General features: G+C 41.1%; 1 protein-coding gene across 3 annotated transcripts in view; it reads left to right on the top strand.

Moving 5' to 3' along the window:
* COL19A1 (collagen type XIX alpha 1 chain) overlaps positions 1 to 22,548 on the top strand; it is a 255,136-nt gene that overhangs the window by 22,175 nt on the left and 210,413 nt on the right. For all 3 annotated transcript variants that reach the window (XM_077307567.1, XM_077307559.1, XM_077307577.1), the window contains exons 3-4: positions 8,607 to 8,681; positions 9,380 to 9,479. In XM_077307567.1, the coding sequence (XP_077163682.1) occupies positions 8,607 to 8,681; positions 9,380 to 9,479 (175 nt within the window). The remainder of the gene's footprint in view (positions 1 to 8,606; positions 8,682 to 9,379; positions 9,480 to 22,548) is intronic.

Genomic DNA, 22,548 nt, shown 5'->3' with positions numbered 1-22,548 from the left:
TTTGTTCTACATAAAAGCAGAAGGGCTAAACCGACTTCTTTTTATTTACTCAAGAATATGGTGGCATTAAGGTTTTGTGAACCAGAGAGACTACTTCATCACATGTCAGATGCGTGTCTTATATCGGTAGACTTTTATGAATTGGCAAATATAAAATTATAAAATTAGATACATGACTTAGAGAAAGAAATACTGAGAGGCACAAGCTGTGTAAACAGTGTAGATAATATAGTAGTAGAAAGCATTCCGGGCTGATAGAAAGAAAACAGTTCAGAATCTTTAATGGGCATTTTTGTCTGAATCGACTTGCCAGGAAATAGTTAAGGAAAATTGTCCCTTTCTGGATTTTTTAAAACACAATTATGAAGGTTTTTACAGCCAGATAGGCTATATAAATGTAGACACTTCTAAGCTTATGAATGATGTGAACAAAATGAAAAGTGAGATCTGTTTTCTGCCTCACTGCTCTATTTCAGCCATAGTGAACTTGATTGGCAGTAGGTCCAGGACAGCCAAAGGAAATCCTACATCACAGGCTTCGTAATTATTGTATCGAATAAACCATGATAAGTAGTCACATCTGTGGGTTCTGAAAACTTTAAAAGGGAATTAGACAGATTTGTGCAGCTGGACAAAGCTATGAGTGGCTATTACCTGTGCGCTGAGGAGGGGACTTTTAGACTAAGCATTAATGAAATCTTGGCACAAAACGGAGTAAGCAGTTGTGAAAGTCAAACACAGTACAGACAGGTTCTCAAGGGACAGCCATGTCAGACTGTTAAAAGAACACTGTGCCACCATCAAAACTAACACTGCCGTCTGGAGCAGTGGGGGTCAGGACCCCTTTGGGGGTCAAACAACCCTTTTAGAAGGGCCGCGGCAGGGTGAGCAGCTTGGCCAGGATAGATCGAGATAGAGCGTTCATCCATCTGGAGCAGTAGAAAAGAGCGAGATTGGCATGGTGAGACAAGAGGCAAAACTGAACTGAGAAACCCTAGAAAAAACCCCGATTTATATACAATCATGAACAATGGATCTTCACACCATTGGTCGGTTTGGGTTTAATTTCTGTGAAAGAACGCTTGCATAATTTTATGGCTGGGGGTCACCACAACATGAGGAACTGTATTAAAGGGTTGCAGCATTAGGAAGGTTGAGAACCACTGCTCTGGAATCTTGGCTTATATGCCTCTTTTCTTTTAAGAGAGACTAATATCTCTTGTTCATTCTTCTTATTCTTCTAAAAGTCTTTTCTTTAATATCCCTGTCTCTTTTCCTTTACTGTATCTTCTTACCTAATAAACAATGATTATTCTATGCACAGTATCAGGTAACCAAATAATTTGTTTTATTATGATGTTTGCTTTGAATCGATGGGATCTTTCTCTGAGACCCATGGTGGCTCTTGGCAGCCTTCCTGACAAAGCCCCTTGTTATTCCTGTGCTTCTCTAGGTAGCTATGCTTATTAAGGTCCTGAAACAGGAGCAGGTTATGTGCATTTAGTGTGGTTGAGGCTAAATAAATGGGTGTTCAGGAGAGTCAAATAGTGAAGCCAGAGCTGAACAGAGACACTGAGAATATTATATTCAAAGACAGCAGAACGGAAGAAATAAGAGTTGGTTTTCATGCCTCAAAGGAGTCTCAAAGTGATTTACAATCGCTTTCCCTTCCACTCCCCACAACAGACACCCTGTGAGGTAAGTGCCTGAGAGGGCTCTGATAGGTCTGCTCTGTGAAAACAGCTATAACAGCTATAACAAGACAGTGACCGGCCCAGCTGACTGCATGTGGAGGAGAGGGGAATCAAACTCATTTCTCCAGATTACAGCCTGCTGCTCTTAACCACTACACCATTCTGGCTTAAAGGGGATGAACTGATGGATCAATGCAAGTAGCAGAGTCCTGTTAAAATTATGAACTTAAGAGATGGAATATAATGCTTTAGGCTGCTTTGGGCTGATCCTGCGTTGAGCAGGGGGTTGGACTAGATGGCCTGTATGGCCCCTTCCAACTCTATGATTCTATGATTTTTACAGGCACACTGTGTTGAGCTTTAGACAGTGTTTATTCTAGATGGCATTAGGAAGATCTTTTCGGTAAATGGGAGCAGTGAAGCAGTTGCAGAATACCTGGAACAGAGAGTGGCCTTGCAAACTGGCAGACTGTTTAAATATTGTAGTTCATCCATAGCAGGGCTGAGGGTCCTGTATGGAGCATTTTGTATGGAGCATGCTTCCTATGGCATTGTGATAACAATGAAATAAAAGAGAGCTTCTTTTCAGTCCCTCAACCTCATAATTGATACCCAGGAGACAAATCTATACACACCTTTTATTTCTTAATGTGAACTCCTCCACAGACTAAGGAGAGGAGCCAATACAGTTAGCAATTCTGCTTAATTTTGGCTTAAGCGTTTATATTCAGATCAAAATGCCTTTATTAGCCAGCTCATTAACAGTTTGAAATGACTGCTTTTAGATATAAAAGTTAATGACATGTTAAAGTTGGGGGGCTCTCAGAGTATGGCAGAATATATATTTGCTCTGAAAAGCGTACTTCATGCATGTTTGCAACAGTAGCCAGAGAACTGGAAACACTTTTATGATTTCAAGTATTTAATTTTCCATGCAACCTTTTCTTGACTGTGCTGTTCTGCTGGTACATACCGATACTAGTACTATGCAAGATCTTCTCCCTTTCCACCTTATGGGATTTTGGAAAACCCCTAACATGTTTTGGCAATCTTTCTTAGGGACTTCACATATTAAATTCAATACAGATTCCATCTGCAGTAAATAAGTAGGCCCATGCTCGGCACAAATGATTCACATGTGGTCTCTCCTTTAAACAATATTTCAGTACTGAAAATTCCTAACTGTATGTAATTTCAACCAGCAAAGGTTGACCCATGAACAGACCTGACATGAAATCCTCCAGTGAATCACGATATTCTCTCTTCCAAGAAGCTGATCACTTGCCACTTTGAGCCACATCTTTCACGGACATGACTTGTTTACTCATAGGAGTGAAATGCTGGGTGCTGCCGTTTTGTTATCCGCAAGGTATATATTGTAGCCTTGGAGATCACAGACCTTCCAGCAACTGAAAGTGCCACATGTGACTCAATGATGCTTAGAAGAAAGAGGCCTGCTATCATCTGGCCCCAGGAAAAAGTGTGACCTTTCCCCAAGAAAACAGATCAAGGACACTAAGTAACTAAATATTTAGGGAGGTCCTTGGGATCTGTAGCTGTACCCTGACTTTATGGATGGTTTCCAAATAAAAAAAATATATATTGGGGTGGATGATAGCCGTGTTCTTGGGCTGAGGCAAGTTATTCTGCCAGTGGAAAAGAGAGGGGGGAAACTCCGCTCTCACTGCAGGCCTTCACTTGGGTGTTTTCCAGACTGCCTTAACATTCCATTCTCATTCCCTGACATTTTCTTTTCTTTCTTGCATCCACACAACTTTGTTAACATCCCAGTGCTGCCCCAGTTCTTCTTCACCCCCCCCCAATTCTTTTTTTAATTCCAAAATGAATTCACAAGATAGTCTTTTCCTTGGAATCTGAACATTTTCTCAGGGATTGTCCCCCTAACCTGCCCAGAAAGGTTGCGTTTGGGTGGCTTCTAAGAAAACATCCCATACCAGCATGGAAATGTTTCACTGCTGGAAGGCACCTGTGCTGAAACAAACAGATATTTCAGTTAGGAGGCCTGACACTAGCAGCCATTGTCCTCCTTTCCCATTATTTCATTCAATCTCCGTAGCAAATGACAGCACACCCCTGGCCACCATTTTCAAAACATTTTTGTATCAAGCACACGAGTCTTCCTTGGCAAGAGCCAATAAATCCGACAGGGCCATTGTGGTTGGAAGGTTTGCCTGGCCTCTTAAGGGTGCAGTCTGGAAAATGCCTTTGTCTCCCACATTGATCCCAGGCACCCAACATCTCACAGGGGCACATTTGCTGCTTTGAGACTCCTTTGGGTAGAGAAAAGCGGCATATAAGAACCAACTCTTCTTCTTCTGCTCCTGCTCCTTCTACTACTACTACTACTCCTAACCCTGGACTGCTGAGGTGGGGAAGTTTTTCATATATGAATACCATTCCACAGTCAATAGGGATTCACCCTATTAATATTAAGGCCTTTGATTGTTAACAATTTATAGAAGGCTTAGCAAATTGAGAAAATTTTGGATTTATTCAATCCTTTGCATAACATGCTTTATTATGTTAACTATTATAGTTTGTTCTTTTGACTTTGAATACTTTACAACTCTTAGAGCAATCCTAAACAGATCTACACAGCAATAGTCTTATTCTATGCTATGGGGCTTATTCCTAGGAAAGTATTTTCAGAGTTGCAGCATTAATTTATTCAAGAGGGAGAAATGCATTAACATATTTTAAACAATTCCTATTGTAGAGCTAAATGTCTAGCAGAGATATTTAGAAAAGAATGGTTATGATTTTGTTATTTAACATTGTTCCAAAGTTTAACAGCATTAACTCAGCATTGTGACAAAACCTCTGTCTTCACGGTAAATAATGTTTGGCTCTTGATCTGGTAATCCAATTACATGTTTTCATTCATTGTTGTAATATTAACAGATACTGCAGAGTCTGATCTCAAGAATTTACATATGTATTTTTAAAATGTACAACTATATGTGATTATACATTTTATCACAAAGTGGCAAATATTTTTTGGGATGTAACTCAGCCAGAATTAGGCACTTTATATTTCCCTTGTTTTCAGTGGCCAAGTTAAACCTCTACTTCATTTTCCTCCACTGAAATCAGATGCTTAATTTTGCACTTTCTTATACTCCATATTGTTTGGGCCCAGTCGCAGCCCCAGTTCGGTCACTCCTTGCCCACCCCCTGTTCTGGCTGGTGGCAAAACAAACTCTGGGTAACCGCTGCCACCACCTGGCTAAAGTAGAGGGTTGCAGTTAGAGAGCCAGGACCCCTAGATGCCCCTTCCACACCTGTGAGGCCTTGCTTTTGTGGTCTCCCACAGCCCCAGCACCTGAGCACTGCAAGGGTTCACCCCTCTGGGTCTTCCATTTACACTTCCACTACCATTTCTGAGGCGGGGGAGCACTACGTGGATCAGAGAACCATGGCCCACTTCCAATTTATACAAGATTTTATTATGAAAAGAACAAGATTTTTTTTTTAAAAAAACAGATCTTTAGCAAAGTACAGAGTTAGGCAAAAGAAACTGTCCCTCCTCTAAACATATCCTATCTGATGTTAAGAAGAGGACAGGCACCTTTGCTTAAAGAGGTTCCCATGCATTGCTCACATGTCCAAGATGGCTGCTCAACCCTTCTTCCATGAGCAGGCTCCTTCCCTGATGATCAGCGGGCAAAGACCAACAGCCAAAAACCAAAAAGGCCCCTTCCTTCTTATGATCAGGATGAGATATACTCTCCTGCCCCCTCCTACAGGAAGCCCTTCACCTAGGAATTCTGGGAAGAAGAAGCTCTCCCCTTCCCTACTTCAGGCACCTGCTTCCTGACCAGGTCAATTAACATATGAAAGGGAAGGTGAATAGGGGCTTAGCAGCCCCTCCCCCCAGCCCAGAGGAAAAACTGTCCTTTCAGAATAGCATTGGAGCATTTTGTCACAGTGCAGATAAATTTACTTTTAACACAGATAGCTGAAATAATGTTTAATTAGGCTTCTTATTACAGCGTTGGCAATATACTTTGAATAGTGTAACTTAATAAAAAGAATTACAGTGTAAACCTTACTTGAGTTACTTCAAAATTCATTCATTTCAACAGATTTAGAAGGGTGTAACTCTAGCCTATTATGCACCCACAGCGTACTGCAGAGAATCCGAGCAGTCAAGCCTTTAAGCTTAAATTCAGAGTTCTGTGCCTGCCAGATGCATCATTCTTTTCCTCTGGTTTATTTTTTTTCTGCAGCTACAACATAGTTTTTTGTTTTTTAAGGAAACTGGGGTAGGCACATCACTTGTAACATGTGGGGGGATCCAAAGATTGTTTTTAAAAACTTAACACAATAGCCTATTGCAGTTGCACAATAGCATCAAGTGCCTTCCATATAAATCTCCATTGTTCAATTCCTTGAATAAAAGGGAACACAAAGGAACACAGGCAAAAGAATTTAAATCCTGAAACAGACTAAACTATTTTTGTAACTGACTAGACCAGCTGCAGAGCTCTCTTTTCTTATTGCCAACCTCTGTTGGATTTTGTTTTATTATTGGCCACTGTGAAAAATCGAAAAGAGTCACCACCTTCCATCATCCCCCTCTTTCATTGCTCGTCTTTCCCCTCTCTTGCCACCCCACCCCTTTCAGAGTTTGCAAAGAGGCTTCTCAGAGAGCTGCCAGAGAAGCATTTTTCCCCTATCACTTCCCCCCCCCTTGCAAACTGAGGGGCTTTCCGCACTCCTTCAAAATCGCACAATGGTTGCCAATTGAAAATGCTACTAATTTGCCGTTATGCACAACGTCGTTGACAATCTGCCACACGCCTGAAACCGATCCGCAAAAAGCGCTTCGTTGTAGCGCTTTCAGGAAAATCCCCAAAAGTGGATTCACCTTCCGGAAAGCGCTACACTCCTGCAACCAATCTGCAACACTAGCGGGAAAGTTCTGTGCGTTACCATTGCTGTGGTTTCTACAAAGTCCCTCCCCCTGGCTCTTTCCTCTGATCTTCCGGCGAAGCGATCGCCATTTTTTTTTCTCCGAGCGAGCGGAGATCAATGCACCGGCGAGCCTCTGTTTAGCCAGTGAGGCTTCCCCGGCTGCAGTCCCTCCCCAGAGCTGTTTAAAGTCACCAAGCACAAACAACAGAGATGTATTGCTAATGTATTTTCCCTTTATTTTTCACACAGTTTTCGGCCGAAAATCGCGCCCGTGGTTGGGGGATTTTTTTTTTCACTCGGGGGGAGCGTGGCAACGATGAAACGGCAGCTCAAACACACCTGCCAGCTGGATGGGTCTCTCCGTTGCAACGAAGCAACGCATATTCGTTGCAACGGGTGTGTTTTAAAAAAAAACAACCTTTCTTAAAGGGAAAGGGGCTGTTTGGGAGCATGCTAACGGCTGCCCATTGGCTGCTTGACGGCCAGGGGCGGGACGAGCTCGGCAATAGCGCTTTCTTTCTAGCGATTTTTGCTGAGACCGGAAGCCTGTGGGAAATGATAGAAACACAACTAGATTCCACTACAAAGGCAGGTATGCATAACGACGAATTCCACTATTTAAAATGGTGAGTTTTCGTTTAGCAAACAATTTGCTACAAGGATCCCAGTGCGGAAAGCCCCTGAGACTAGCAATTGCCCCAAATCATCACAAGTCTCATGCTGCTGGTAAAAATAAGTAAAATGATGAGGGGGGGGGGGAAGTTGGCACTTGTGTGGCAATGAAGGAGATTGCTGATGGAGAATCAGCCTTAGCATTTCCTATAGATAATTTTTCACCGTGATCCAAGTTTAGCAATTAATTCAGATTGATAGACTCATGCGTCCTGTCATACCCTCTCCCCCATTTACATGCTGGAAATAGTAAGCAATAGAGGAACTTGTACACTGATGAAGGGGGGGGGGGTGGCACAATGTGCTGAGTGGGAGGAATGAGCTCACTGTGGGCAGGGGAGTGGCCTCCAAGATGCAGGGATAGGGTGGGGGTGAATCCAAAGAATCTATCTGCTTTTGAGCTTGGAAGTGAAGCAAGGGAAAAACTGGCAGAACACTACTCTCAGAAAATATGGGGAAACAGCAATCAGAAAGTGAACTGTGTGCTAAGGAGAGGAAAATCAATACAGAATGAAAAAGAAAACCTGACACAGTGAAATTGAGGGGGAAAACTCCATTTATAATAGGCCTCTTTTTAGGACAGCACTGGATACCTTCTAATATGGAAGGAGCATTCATTTACAGGATCTTCACCAGGAGTCTGAAATAGAATAACTCTGAGAACAATTTTATCATTTCTTTTTCTGATTCTGTTACATTTTTTTGCTATCAGGTCACAGCTGACTTATAGCAATCCCATAGGTTTTTTTTTAAGGTAAGAGACTTCAGAGGTAGTTTGCCATTGCTTGCCTCCATATCATGATGCTGGTATTCCTTGGAGGTCTTCCATTCAAATACTAGTCAAGATGCCCCTGCAATACAATACAATACAAAAACCTTTAATGGCATCCACAATAAAAATAATATACAAATCAGTTCTGCAATACAAGTCAGAAAAGCTGAAAGGAAAATTACAGCAGGCACGGGAACAGCAAACACAAAAAGACAAAACCAGTGATATCTACCTCTTTAAAGATGCCCTGCTTAGTTTGTGAGACCTGATGAAATCGGGCTTGCGTGGTCTATCCAGGTCAGGGATCATCCAGCTTCTGTACCTTAGATCTTATTTGATTGCCGTAAAACAGGTGAAGTAATCTGTGTTGTAGGCTTGTGTGAGTTATTGGCATAATCCTTGCATATTAAAAAATGACTTTTTGTTATTTTAAGCTCTTCAAATTATTGTGAAACTAGTGGTAGTGTAGCGATTAGAAATATATTCCTTTTTAAAAATATTATGAAATTTTATATGTACATATTTTATAGATAATGTGTGCCCACTATTGAAAAAGGAAGAACATCCGTTTAGCCACATCTACAAAGAGAATGCTGATGTTTCAGGTGAGTTTTAAAACAGAAAATGTTCAATATATACATATTAATTTTTTAATTAAATGTACCTTTATGTTTTTAGAAATTAAATAAGAACAATTAATTTTTAAAGGCTGTAGCACAGACATTGAGGACAAACTAGTTATTTTAAATTCATTTTAAAGTACAGCAAAGGCCCACAGCATGATCTCTTTTGCCAAAACAGTCATAAGAGGCAGCTATGTTGGCATGTGATAAGGCATAGTTGAAGGGGAACAAGAGTGCCTCAGTTTCCCCTTTGTGGGTCTGGTCCACATCATATTTTCAACTTACTTTGAAGTGGTAGCAACATCCTTGTGGGATCCACGAGGGCACAGTTACCTCTAGTTTGGCCCTGAAATTTCCATTTCTTTCACCTTTCCAGATGTGATTATTATTAGCAGCAGAGCTATCATTAAGTTTAGAGAACAGCACTTTTATTCTCATTCATTTATTTGGGAGAAAAGAGTTAGTGTATTCCTCAAAAGTTGCAAAATCCAGTGCTAAGGGAATTTCACACTAATGCCTTAGAGAAAATGAGATTTACACATTCTGTGATTAAAATTGTGGGATTTGAAACAGCATGTCCATTGCTAATCTAGAAAATTCAATACATCAATAATTTTATCCAGGGTTTTAAAATTGTATTTTATGATCAATAAATAATATCGCTATATCATATTTTGCAGGTTTCAATTTGGCTGAAAGCTTTTCTTTGAGGCAGATTTCATGTGGAGTTGGAAAACCTTGTTTTAAGTTGGGGAGTGTGCCTCTTATCAGAGAATTTCAGTAAGTAATACAGTATGTTATTGTTACATACCCCTTTATGGGTCCCTAACTTTGATATTTTTTGTTGGGTTCTCCCTGTCTTCCTTCCATGTTATATTTCCCTTGAGCTTCCACTTTCCTCCAATGTCTATTTTACTTGCAGGCTTCAGCCAATAAGCTTTTGTTAAGAACTTTGTTAGATTCTTGCTTAGCTCTTATTCCCATAACTAGCTAATGAAATGAAAATCTAATCGTGGTGGGAATGAAATGGCTTAGTATGTTGACTGCTTGGAATAAGATTAAAACTGGATTCAATTTTTCAATCTATCCCTGTAGGGATGACTTGTATGCAAAATTTACAGTTGTCTATCAACAGCAGAGACATTCACATATGGCAGATTATTATTTCAGATACATTCTGGAGAATGTTCTGTAGAATGTTTTTATGTGGATGGCTACGAAGGGAATGCCTTTCACCAACAGTAGTTGTCTCTTGCTCATTTGAGGATGGCTAGCCAGTGTAACTTGGTGCTGCTTCTGAATTTCGTTGTCAGTGGTTTGATTTTTCAGCCTCATTGTGTAAGATCTGACGCATGAGATGGAAAAAGTTGTGAATGTTGTTGTTTTATTCAAAAAAGTATCCTCATTGTACGTTCAAAGTTTTATAAACATCTGTTTTATTTTTCCTTGCCCCCAATAAAGGGATGAATAAATAGAATATAGCTTTAACCTCGATCCAGATGGGTGTTCAGATACATATACAAATGTTTTACAGATTTTCCTGTTCAGAAGTTTTCCCTCCCCCCGGGAGAATCCCTAAACTCCTTGGTACAAAAATGCATTGGAGATGTGGGTACCAAATCCGTTTCTTTAAATAAAAAAATCTGTCACCAGACTGCCTATTTTTCTGAATTGCTTGACATTTCATTTTTGTGGGGTCTATGGGAAGAGGAAGGACAACATTTGATTAGGAAACTTTGCCAAAAATGTTGGTCATGTGCACATAATGTCTGTTTATGTACCCTGTTGAATTGCTGCCACAGTAACTTAATACAGCCAGATTATAAAGAAAGAAGTCCAGGAATTTAAATGTCTGCCAGCAGAACATCTTTATCTCAATTGCCCAGGTACTGTGTTCAATAAATCGTTTTCCACTAAATTGTCTTCTCTTTCTACAAGGTGTCAGCTTATATAGTTTTAGACAGCAGTGAAGCCAGATGTAACATGACTTGTATGTTCATCTCTTCCCTTAGGATATGTAAATAGACCCTGAGTATACTATGAGTAGCAGAACATTGGTCTCCCCACTACAGGAAACGAAAGGGTATCTGATTAAGCTGACTAGAAAGTGTCAAGTAGCTTGGCAAATATCCTCTTACAGTTTACTCATTCAGCTATAGCATGAGTGATTGTGAAGTATGCTGTACCACGTCTGTTGTGTGAGGCCATTTTATTTTTCAATGGGGCTTGTGGCTATTTATATATTTGTAAATATGGTGCTTTCCAAAGATACAATGTAGTGACATTTTTATACACATATGTATGGAGATAGAATTCAGGTGTGGTTACTTTTCTCTTGAGGGGTTTATTAATGTTGATGCCCCTCACCATGGGACTGTGGGTTTTTGCACACAATTTCCATATTTTTATTGATGAGTTGCATTAGTAACTTGAACGGATAGATTAGATTTTAAAATTAAGATACTAAAGTGTTATACATTGCCATGGACAATGTGAATAAATCTGCAAGTGATCATTGCTATCTCAGTAGGATTTTACAGTACTTAGGGACTGAACAGTGGTTGCTTTTACAGCAGAGATTTCCCATGTTCAGCCATCTGAATGGTGTTTTTTCCCCATGTTTCTACATCATGTTGCCTTCTGTTCATGCACAGACCATCAACATCCTTTTCCTTACACACACACACACACACACACACACACACACATGCATTGTTTTAAATGTATATATAAAAAAATTTCCCCCAGACAGTAAGCTATTAGCAGAAACAGTTTCTTGTATGTGAAGGGGAAACAGCTAGTTAGTTACGCTGTTCACTTAATGTCTGCAAGGGGCCAGTCCCCTGCAGAAGAGAATCACCTATCCTTTAAACAAAGGGGAGGATTCATTAGAGGGCAACTTTGATTGTATTTTTTAGGTTTTACAGGTATTGCATTATTCATATCCAGCATTAATCATGCTCATGAATTTAAAGAAGAAAAGAAATACCCACAGCTCAGCCTGCCTTACAGTGAGGGAAGTGGGAATCATTGGAGGTGTCTGCAAACATGTGGAGGGTTTTTTAAAGGTTTTTTTAAAAGGTTATATTATTGCAATGCAGTGTCAGTCATGCTTCTGGGGAGGAATTAAAACAGGGTGGCCATACAATCCTGGGGTTCATTTGAGAACACAGCATGGGCAGGGGGCTTCAATGCACCTCTGCTGTGAAAGGGAGACTATGGCTAAAAATGGTAAGAAAATAGATTCCCCTGTGCTGCCTGGAATCTCCATTGCCAAGGAGTTTCACTCTGAATCGCATCAGCAACCAGACATGTGGAAAATCACCTTGATGTGGAAGCAGCCAGTGTTTAGTTTCTTGGAGAATACCATTTTGGGACTACAACTGGTTCACCTGAAGCTTTGCTGAATGTGATTGAAAATGGATGGCACTGTCTTATCTAGAAATATAAAAATATTTTGTTTAAATTTCAATTTTCATTTTTAAAACATCATTCCTTTTTCTTGCATTATTACACTGACCTATTTTCTTAACCACTACTCCATACAAGCAATCAACTGAAGCAGGGCTTGACAATCTTCCCCCAATTCCTACACATGGAAATAGCGCGTAACAGAGAATCGCTTGGGTCAGCTAACACAGGTTTTAAAATACCATTTTATTTTATTTGCATTTTATTCTTTGATTCTTTAAAGGACTATAACTAATGTCCCTTCACTTAATCCTCCTACCAAACCTGTGAGGAATACTAGGTGACTGACCTAGAACTGTAGTGAATTTCACAGTGGCCTTTCATGCATTTTTGCTAAGCATGTCCCTTGGGTTTTCTTTTCCATTCTGCATTTCACCTTACTTTCACTCTGCATGTCAAGGTCAAGGTATCCCCTGTGCAAGCACCGAGTCATGTCTGACCCTTAGGGTGACGCCCTCTAGTGTTTTCATGGCAGACACAATATGGGGTGGTTTGCCAGTGCCTTCCCCAGTCATTACCGTTTACCCCCCAGCATGCTGGGTACTCATTTCACCGACCTCGGAAGGATGGAAGGCTGAGTCAACCTTGAGCCGGCTGCTGGGACTGAACTCCCAGCCTCATGGGCAAAGCTTTCAGACGGCTGCCTTACCACTCTGCGCTACAAGAGGCTCATACTCTGCATGTCATTTTGCTTTATTTTTTGTTCTGCATTGATTTGATCACTTCAGTGCTCAGTTCACTTTCCCATCACTGTTTCCCCATGTTTCACTTCCAAGATGAAGGTGCATAATGATTCCTATGGATTCTCCCACACACTTTCTTTCCACTCCCTTGGAGGCCTCTCCAACATCCACATTGAGGCCATTCCTCCCACTTCTCAGACCACCATTCCTCCTCCCTTCATCGGTAATCAAACTCCATTGTTGCATATCCATGAAATCTATATCTATATCTATAGATAGGATTAGTCTGGCAATATGACTTTTTTGATAAACTTGGATTGCTGGAGGGAAAATTAGTAACAGGGAATTAGTGCCAGGAAAAGTTTTAAACATTGTGTGTGTTTGAGACAGTGTAATTTACAATTTTAAAAATGCATGCCCTCAGGAAGGGAGACACTGTGTTCAGTTCACTGTGCCTCTTTCTTTAAACAGGAAAGCTTGGAAGCTCACAACTCTCCTTTCACCTTGGAGCAGAGTGAGAGATAGAGCCAGTGCAAGGGCCTGGTTGAGTAGGATGGGCTGGGCAAAATGACCCCCCTCTTCCTCATCCTCTGTAGCTGATCCTGCATGAACTCCTGGAGAGCTGGCAAAAGTGCTCCCTTCCCTGCTGTGGGATCAGGGCACTCAGCATGTTCAGGAGCTCCGCCTTGGGTTGCTGAGCCTCCCCAAGGCATGGCATCCAGCTGCAAGCTCAGGAAAAAGAGACAGATGCTGGCCAAGAGCGTGCCTTCTGCACCACTGGCTTCAGCTCCCTTGTGCTGCTACTGCTGTGAGTCAGCAGCCTAAGATATGTTGTGCTGACAGTGCCCCCCCACGCAGCATGTGAGCCTGAAGGACCAGCATGGTGTAATGATTAAGAGCAGCGGCCTCTGATCTGGAGAACTGGGTTTGATTCCCCATTTCTTCACATGCAACCAGCTGGGTGACCTTGGGCCCGTCACAGTTCTCACAGCTGTCTCAGCCCCACTTACCTGACAGGGTGTCTATTGTGGGGAGAGGAAGGGAATGTGATTGTAAGCCACTTTGAGACTCCTTCGGGTAGAGAAAAGCAGCATATAAGAACCAACTCTTCTTCTTCTTCTTCTAAAAGCTGTACATGCATAAAAGGGCAGTGACTAATGGTTGATGTTAACCAGAGAGTTTTTACAGGTGACTTGGGGACTTGAGGTCTATCCAGTCTGTATCCAACGCTACATATTCCTGCCTTGTAAAATAACATTAAACAATTATCTGAGAAATGTGTGCAGTAAGACTCTCCTGACTCTGTGAACCAAACCATTTGTGGGATGTCTAATTGCTTTCCTGGCAGACTTTCCCTTCATTTTTTCCCAAGGGTTTTTGTGCATGTAGATCCGCAGTACATACTCATAATTGTTAGAAGTTGCTAATTGTCAAAATTAATTTGTATTTAATATTTAACATGACTGATGTAAAATGTATGAGAGAGAGTTTAAAACTGCTTCCAGAATCTCAAATTCCCTAACTCCTCCATTTGGGGAAATTATTGAATGTGTTTATTCATTGGTTTTCTCATATGATTGTATTATCCAAATGACAGAAATGTTTGAGTCATCTTTAAAAAAGATGTGCACATCCTTAATCATTTGTCTTATGGACCACCCATAATTAAGTGGTATAATAATGATAGAAGAGAATACTACCAAGGGATTGTATTATTTATTGTGTCACTGGAACAAATCAATGGATTTGAACCAGCAATCCATCAGCAGACTGCACTGATAGTCACAGAACTTGCCAGCTTCAACCCCCATCAGCCATTTCTGACATAAAACATTAAAAATGTTTTGTAATAATATATTTAGGTTATGGAATATTAATAATGATTATTTGTCATTTAGGATTCGCCAGTGAGGAAAAATTTGTGATTTGAAAACAGATTGTATCTGGACACCATTCTGGCAGAATGCTTAGAACTGAATAAAAGAAGGAAAGAAAGGACATTGTAAAAAAAAAAATCCTTTATTAATTTTATTACACACCTTTTGGATAAGTCTTTATTCTTCTTGGTGTTTCAGACTTCAGACTGTCCTGCTTCTTGTCTCTGTGACTACATTTCCACAATGGCCATTGCTTCTCAGATGAAGGAGCTCATCCTGCTGTTTGCAGTGTTGGCAACCGTCATAAGGGATTTAACAAGGCTGCAGAATAATTTTCATATCTTTTTTTTTACGCTGGAATCCAGAAATTTACACTTTGATAAATTTCCAGCTGCAGCTTTATGGCTAATGCTCATTTGTTTTTGAAGTTTCTTGTCTGGATTAATGTGTTCCGTTTCTTGTTTTGATTAATGTGTTCAGTTTTATGGCTACTGCTTATAATGTCTGCATTACTAGTCTATTGTGAGAAGGAATTTCAGTGATAATAGTTGTATATATCGAACTCTTAATCAGATGAACTGCAATGTTCTTTCCTGCCGTGTGAGTTTTGAAGGCCTGTACTGATTAGTTGAAACAAATGAGTACTGTTTGGCTTCTGGGGGTTGTTGATAGAATCAGGTATACAAAAATGACATATTGAGAGAGTTTGGAGCATATTATCTGAAAGAGACATTTTAAAAACCCAAGCATTTTAAAATACAAAAATAAATATTTGATAATTTTGTGGATTTGAAAAATTGTTTCCTAATTTTGTGGATTTGAAAGATTGTTTCCCATTAGACAGAAGCTAGCTAAGGATTATTTCATGATTAATTAAAATCTTAATTAAAATCTTAATTATTATATTTTAATTAATTAAAATATTGTACAGATATAATGTCTAAAGTAATTTATCAAAATATTCATTCTTTCAAATGTCTAGCTTTTGCAAAGCAGACTTTTAAAGAAGTCATCTTAGACTATAAAGGAAAGGAAATGTATTTGCATTTATCACAGTTATACAACAGCTTAGATGCCTTCCCTCAAGTGACTCTTAAGAAGTCATTTTCACTAGTTCCACTGTCAACACTATGCTTTTCAGTTCCTGCTTTGAAAAGATTAACAGCACCATGACATCTATATATAAACATGCTGAATTTAAATCAATTTTCTTGTTAGCTTATACATTAGGCCACATTAATGATTTGGCAGAAAGGGAAAGCACCCTCACAATACTGCCCCTCATGAGAAGTCAAGGCAAGAATGTGTTGCCATAACTAAATAATTAATTATGGTTGCTGCTCAGCAAGATTCGCCTCAGGCTGGTAAATCTTTGAATAAAGAAGTAGCCAATGCTATACTGATCCCTGTAGTGGTTCTAAGCATCTGATAGACCAGCTTTTTTCAAAATTTTTACTATTGAGAAACCCCTGAAACATTCTTTGAGAAAACCCAGAAGTGGTGCAACCATGCAGAATATGGTTGGAAAGTATAGCTGTATATTTGCCTGCTTGGGGCCCCTCCCTTTCCCACCACCTCCCATCATTGTCCATGGGGGGGGGGCAGGTTGACATGACCATATATGGTCACATAAACCAATAAATGTTTAACACATTATTTAAGAAATATAAAAAATAAATTAAATCCCAGCCATTTGGGAAACCCTTCCTGGGCTGTCAAGAAACCCCAGGGCTATCAAAAAACCCTAAGGTTTCATAAAATCCTGGTTGAGAAAGACTCTAATAGACACTAAGGGTGCGTATGAACTGAACAGTTCTGGTTTAGCTTAGGATTCTGGTTTACCTGAACCTTGAACCCCTGATCACCCAATCCTCTGAAATGAACTAGTTCTCTTCCCCCTGCTTAAAAGTGGGGGAAGCCAAATGGCAGGCTAAAATGGCTTCCTGCCAAGCAGCTGACCCTGTGGAGAGTGAGTTCTCCACAGGATGGTCTCAGGGTATGCTGGGCTGGGTGGTGTAGGACAGGCAGACCCCGCCAAATACCTAATCACAGAGATTGAGCTCTCTGCACGATCAGCTTGGAGTATCTTGGGATGACTGGTGCAGGCCCAGCTGACTCCACCAAACAAGCGATCATGCAGAAAGCGAGGTGTCTGCATGATCAGGTTGGGGTCTGCTGGACTGCACTGTGGCAGCCATTTCAGCATGCCAGTTCCCTTAACTACTGTTGAAAGCATGGGAAGTGAACTGGCATGCTGAAGTGTCTTGCAACCTTTTTAGGATGTCAGCAGGACATTTGCACTTGTCTCCTGTCAGCCTAAAATGGCTACCAGCCAATCCCCAAACTGAACCAGACAAAAGTCCATGAAAGGTTTGGGCAAGGTGTGCTCCCCCCCCCCCCGACCTTGGTTCAGGGAGCACAAACTGAAACAATTTTGGGGGCCATTGCACACTGATTCTTTGTAGCAGGAGTGTGGCAAATTGAAATTGCTACTAATTTGCAGTTATGCACAACGTTGTTGACAATCTGCCACACTCCTGAAACCGATCCGCAAAAAGCGCTCCGTTGGAGCGCTTTCAGGGAAATCCCCAAAAGTGGATTCAACCTCCGGAAAGCGCTACACTCTTGCAACCAATCTGCAACACTAGCGGGAAAGTTCTGTGCGTTACCATTGTTGCAGTTTCTGCAAAGTTCCTCCCCCTGGCTCTCTCCTCTGATCTTCCGGCAAAGCGATCGCCATTTTTTTTTCTCGGAGTGAGCAGAGATCAACGCACCGGCAACCCTTCATTTACCCAGCGAGGCTTCCCCGGCTGCAGTCCCTCCCCAGAGCTCTTTTAAGTCACCAAGCACGAAGCAACACACAGCCCCATTTGCCGGTTTATTTTCCCTTTATTTTTCCCTTTATTTTCGGCTGAAAATCGAGCCCGTGCGGGGGGGGGGTATTTTTTTTTCACTCGGGGGGAGCGTGGCAACGATGAAACGGCAGCTCAAACACCACCTGCTAGCTAGATTGGTCTCTCCGTTGCAATGAATCAATGCAGTTGCAATCTGCCAAAATTTCTGCTGAGAGAAGAGTCACTTTATATCCCCTGAAAAAAGTTAAGCCAGGTGACCTGGGGGGGGGGGGTAAGATACACAGATTGGTGGGCTGCAGTGAGGAAGCGAAAGGGAATTATATTGCCCTTGCTTCTTTTGTCATTGGAGTTTCGCTTGCAGAATAGGCAGTGTTCAGGCCCTGAGGTTGCTGGGAATCTTTACTGTTGCCCTGTTTTCTGACATATAAGGTGACAAAGGGAACACCTAAAAATTGATGGTAGTAGAACCTTAGGTTCTTGAGGTTTCTTGGAGCATGGGCAGCAGTATTCAGGTCCTACTTTGGTATTTTCTATGAGCTGTCTTTGCCATTTGGTACCGTGGCATAAGTGAAGGCAGGGTGCAAGCTATAGGGCTCTTCCTGATCATGATCATTCTGAGCTCTTGAGAGTCTCTTCAGCATAGGTAAAATGAGACAAATTGTAGATGCCTTCCAGTTGATCTATTTTGAATTGGATGCTGGGCTATATTTATTACCCTCCTGTGATTTGGATTGATAGTAGACTGTGTGAGTTTAGAAATAGGTGGTTTTATAGTTTTTATGAAGGTTCTGTGAGATATATATGAAATTCTGAGGGGTTTGTTCTTTAAAAGCAGATAGTGAATGCATAAGAAGCTGAATTGCCAAACTGTGTATAACACAGCGTTAGCCCCAGATGTGTATTTGAGTTTCGAAAAATTTACTTACAATCATAGGCTGGGTCTCATTCCCATGCATGTGATTTCTTCCATTGGAAATAGCCTCCAGCAGCTTTATATGCCACAAGGAGAGACACGGTATAGGTACCCACCATTTCCCTTCAGAGGCTTAAAGAAGCAGAGGTGACAAAATATCCATGCCTACCACAGAAAAATAACATCTAAAAGAGGATCTAAGAAGAATGAATTCTGTGACTGCCAAGAATGTGAACAGTCTGGGAATATGTAGGGTGCTTTCTCCTCGCTACACGGTAACCATACACAACTATTTTTATCTATAATTGGACTTGTAGAACCACCCTTCTTGTTCGAGTCATCTTGGGATGGTATATAGCACGTTAAAATAAGATAAAATAGACAGTTAAAACACAATACCTAGCACTGTAAAATACTATTTACTTGGTATTAGGGGACAATTTGTAGCTTTGAAAAAGGTGATTAGTAACTAATATTGCAATCCTAAGCAGTGCTGAAGCATTTTAAACCTTCAATAAACTTAGAAGAGGGTAGCTCAGTTTAGAATGGTCCTGTAATTATTCTATCCTAAGCAGATGTAATCAGAATCTGTTCAGGTCTGTTCAATCAGTCTTAATACCAGGAAAGTGTTCTTAGGATTGTTGACAGAGTTAAAATATATGAAGAGAGCAAAGCACCAAGGTGCTTAAAAGCAGTGGTCCCCAACCCCCAGACCGGTCCATGGATCAGTTGGTACCAGGCTCCTCCTCGTCCTCGTCTCCGGCTGCTGCCTCGATGGCTGCCCTGCCACTCTCCCGCCGGCTCACCTTTGGTGCTCTCCAGCGGCCGCCATGGCTGGGGCTCCCCCTTGGCATGGCACTGTGCAGCTGCTGCTGGCAGTGCCCCCCAGTGGGCGGTGGGAAGTCAGAGGCACCAGCGGGAAAGCAAGTGGAGCAGGGGCTCAGGCGGCAGTGATGTCCCTCGGCAAAATACTACCCCCCCCCGGCTTCAGTAAAACTGTCAAGCGTTGACCGGTCCCCGGTGAAAAAAGGTTGGGGACCACTGCTTAAAAGAATGAAATAGTTTTATTGTGAAGTAAAACAACTTTGTTTAGAAAGAGGGGAGAAAGAGAGAAGTAACTAATTGTCTAACTTTTTTTAAAAATTCATTCTGTCTGTGCTGAAGGCAAGCAGGGAGGAAGTATGCTCCAATGAGCAGGAAGTCTCCTATTAAGCCAATGAGGACACTGGAGGAGAATATTTGAAAAAAAAATCAAGAAGTTCCTTTTCTAACTATGCTAAAAACCCATCTCCTCTGATGATCCCTGCTAGATATGCTTGATATGCTTTTAAATCATGCACACTGTGGATCTTGCATATTCCAACAAGGATGGCACTATAAGGCATTTATTGCTGTTTTCCTTGCCCACCATTATAGCTCTCCGAGTTCATTTTGAATCTTACTTAGCAGCCAAACACCACTGAGACTAGATATACTGATCGGAACTGATAGTATGATCATAAGTAAGTGACTCTTCCCTGGGTAACTGATGGTGCCTCCCATATTCCACAGATGTGGTGGCTGCTTCTATGCATCCCTGCTTGTGATAACTACTGTGCATGTAAATTGGAAATGTGTGGCAATAACCAGTGCTGATATTTATACTTAGCACCTAATTAATTTTCGTGGTTTTTTTTTAAACCTGGTACATAGCCACATCATTGTGACCACACTTGGACACCATGTGGTACCCACCTAATGGTATATGGAAGTGTACTTTTAGTGCAGCTATTCAATGTGACAGTTTCTGGGCACAGATCTGCATGTATAGGATTATGTAGGAAGAAACTGAGCTCATTGGTGAATGAGGTTGCCCCTGGCACTGTTGATGCAGCATCTGAATACCTGGCAGCTTCTTTCAGTGTTTGCTGCCCACCATCCATAGAACTACACCCATTTTCTTCTGCTACTCCTGAGCCCAGAGACACCCAAAAAGAGGGAGACAGTTGGGCAGTGAATGCTAGAGAACGTCTTCCTTTTTTTCAAGTAGCCCCCCAATTCCTTCCAGAGTTCAAAGCAATTTAAATATATTAGAATTATTTCCCCCTTCTCCTTTCCAAAGTCTCTCTGCCTTACCATTCAGCTTCATTACCCTTCATTATATGCTCTGCTACCCTATCTCATATTGTCACACAATCCAGGCTGCCCCCACACTGCTTCTAGGGATATGATGAGCCTCTTCCTCACTTTTGGTTTGCCCCCTATCAATGCACTCTTTTAGGTTCAAGGCAAATTTAGAGTTCAGTGGCACCCTTAAAACCAACAAAGTTATATTTGAGGTATGAGGTTTTGTGAGCATATGTATCTGAGGAAGTGTGCGTGCCCACCAAAGTTCATACCTCAAATACAACTTTGTTGGTCTTAAAGGTGCCACTGGACTCTAAATTTGTTCTGCTGCTTCAGACCAACACAGTTCCAACAGCATCTCTTTCCATGTCTGCTTTTTGCAGCGAAATTTACTTCTAGGTATATAATCAAAAATCTCCAGCTTCTTGTGTGGTTTGGTCTTTTATGGGAATGTGAGAGTCAGGACTTTTTACAGCACAGCCTTTCAATTGCTTAGCATATTCTAAACATCCTGATGTTCCTTAAGGCTTGGTCAATTATGAAAACTCTTGAAGTCCTGATACTTCACTCCGGTTAGCTCTTTGCCAATCTTATCATTCTGCCACAAAGCAGATTTCCTAGCTGAGGAAGATAAAGATATGAGTACATTTTTTAGGAATAAGTTTATTTAATTTTGCATAAACAAAAATGGATCATGCTCTACTTTTTGCAAAGGTTCCCAAATGGATCAGAGTGTAAGCATTAAGTAAATTAGACACTTTCAGATCACTTTCATTTGGCAAAGGTCATATCACACAATCGTGGAGAGAATTAACAGAGTTCAGCATGAATGGAAGTCTGTTTCCTGCAGAGTCTAGAGCAGGGGTAGTCAAACTGCAGGCCTCCAGATGTCCGTGGACTATAATTCCCATGAGCCCTCACGGGAATTGTAGTCCATGGACATCTGGAGGACCGCAGTTTGACTACCCCTGGTCTAGTGTGTTGGTAGAATGTGGGCAGGCATCCTTGTTTCAAAATACATCCAAATCGAATTTTAATCACTGTTAACCGACTCAGCTTTTTAAAAAGGTGAATGGATTTCCCCCCTTTTCTTCACATATATAGTAAATAACTGGAATGAATAAAGTATTCCCAAGTGAGACATCTAGAAGGCACAATTAACTGGGCAAGAGATTTCTGCCTTGCTGTCTGCAAATACAGGACCACGACTGCTGCTCTCTCCAGGCACCTGAATCTTTCATAGGTTCAGCAGGCTGAAGTGTCACCGCTTCCATTAAGAATTTAGAGCACTCAGCCACATGGCCTGACACTTCGCACCTGAACTGCTGGACTCTTACTAGATTAAGAGTACACCACGAAAAAAAAGGGACGGTTCAAAATTATTGTAACAGAAAACAGAACCTATCCCGGGCTATACTAAACAATTTCACAATAAATACAAATAAATGTTTCTTATCTCTTCTTTTATATATATATGTATATGAGAACAACCAGAACGGCCTCTAGATTGAACCGTTTTCAATTGGGTTTTCCTCAGTGGTTGTTTTTCAAGTTTTCCTCTCAGAATTTAAATTATATATATGTGGCCTTTGGCTCCCAAGTTCGGGGAGGTCTAGAGCCTAGATATCATTCAGTGTCAAAGCTATGGAGTTTGGTTTATTTCGCAAATGAAAAGAACACATGTTCCATATTTATAAGGGTCAGTTTATTCTCTCTCTCTGTCTCTCTCTGTCTCTCTGTCTCTCTGTCTCTCTGTCTCTGTCTCTCTCTCTCTCTGTCTCTGTCTCTCTCTCTCTCTCTCTCTGTCTCTGTCTCTCTCTCTCTCTCTCTCTCTCTCTCTCTCTCTCTCTCTATCTATCTATCTATCTATCTATCTATCTATCTATCTATCTATCTATCTATCTATCTACTTTTGGATTTATATCCCGCTACGTTCCAGACACT

Source organism: Paroedura picta, chromosome 1, assembly GCF_049243985.1.
Source record: "Paroedura picta isolate Pp20150507F chromosome 1, Ppicta_v3.0, whole genome shotgun sequence".
Classification (NCBI taxonomy): Eukaryota; Metazoa; Chordata; class Lepidosauria; order Squamata; family Gekkonidae; genus Paroedura; species Paroedura picta.
This window is presented reverse-complemented; position numbering and strand designations above follow the sequence as displayed.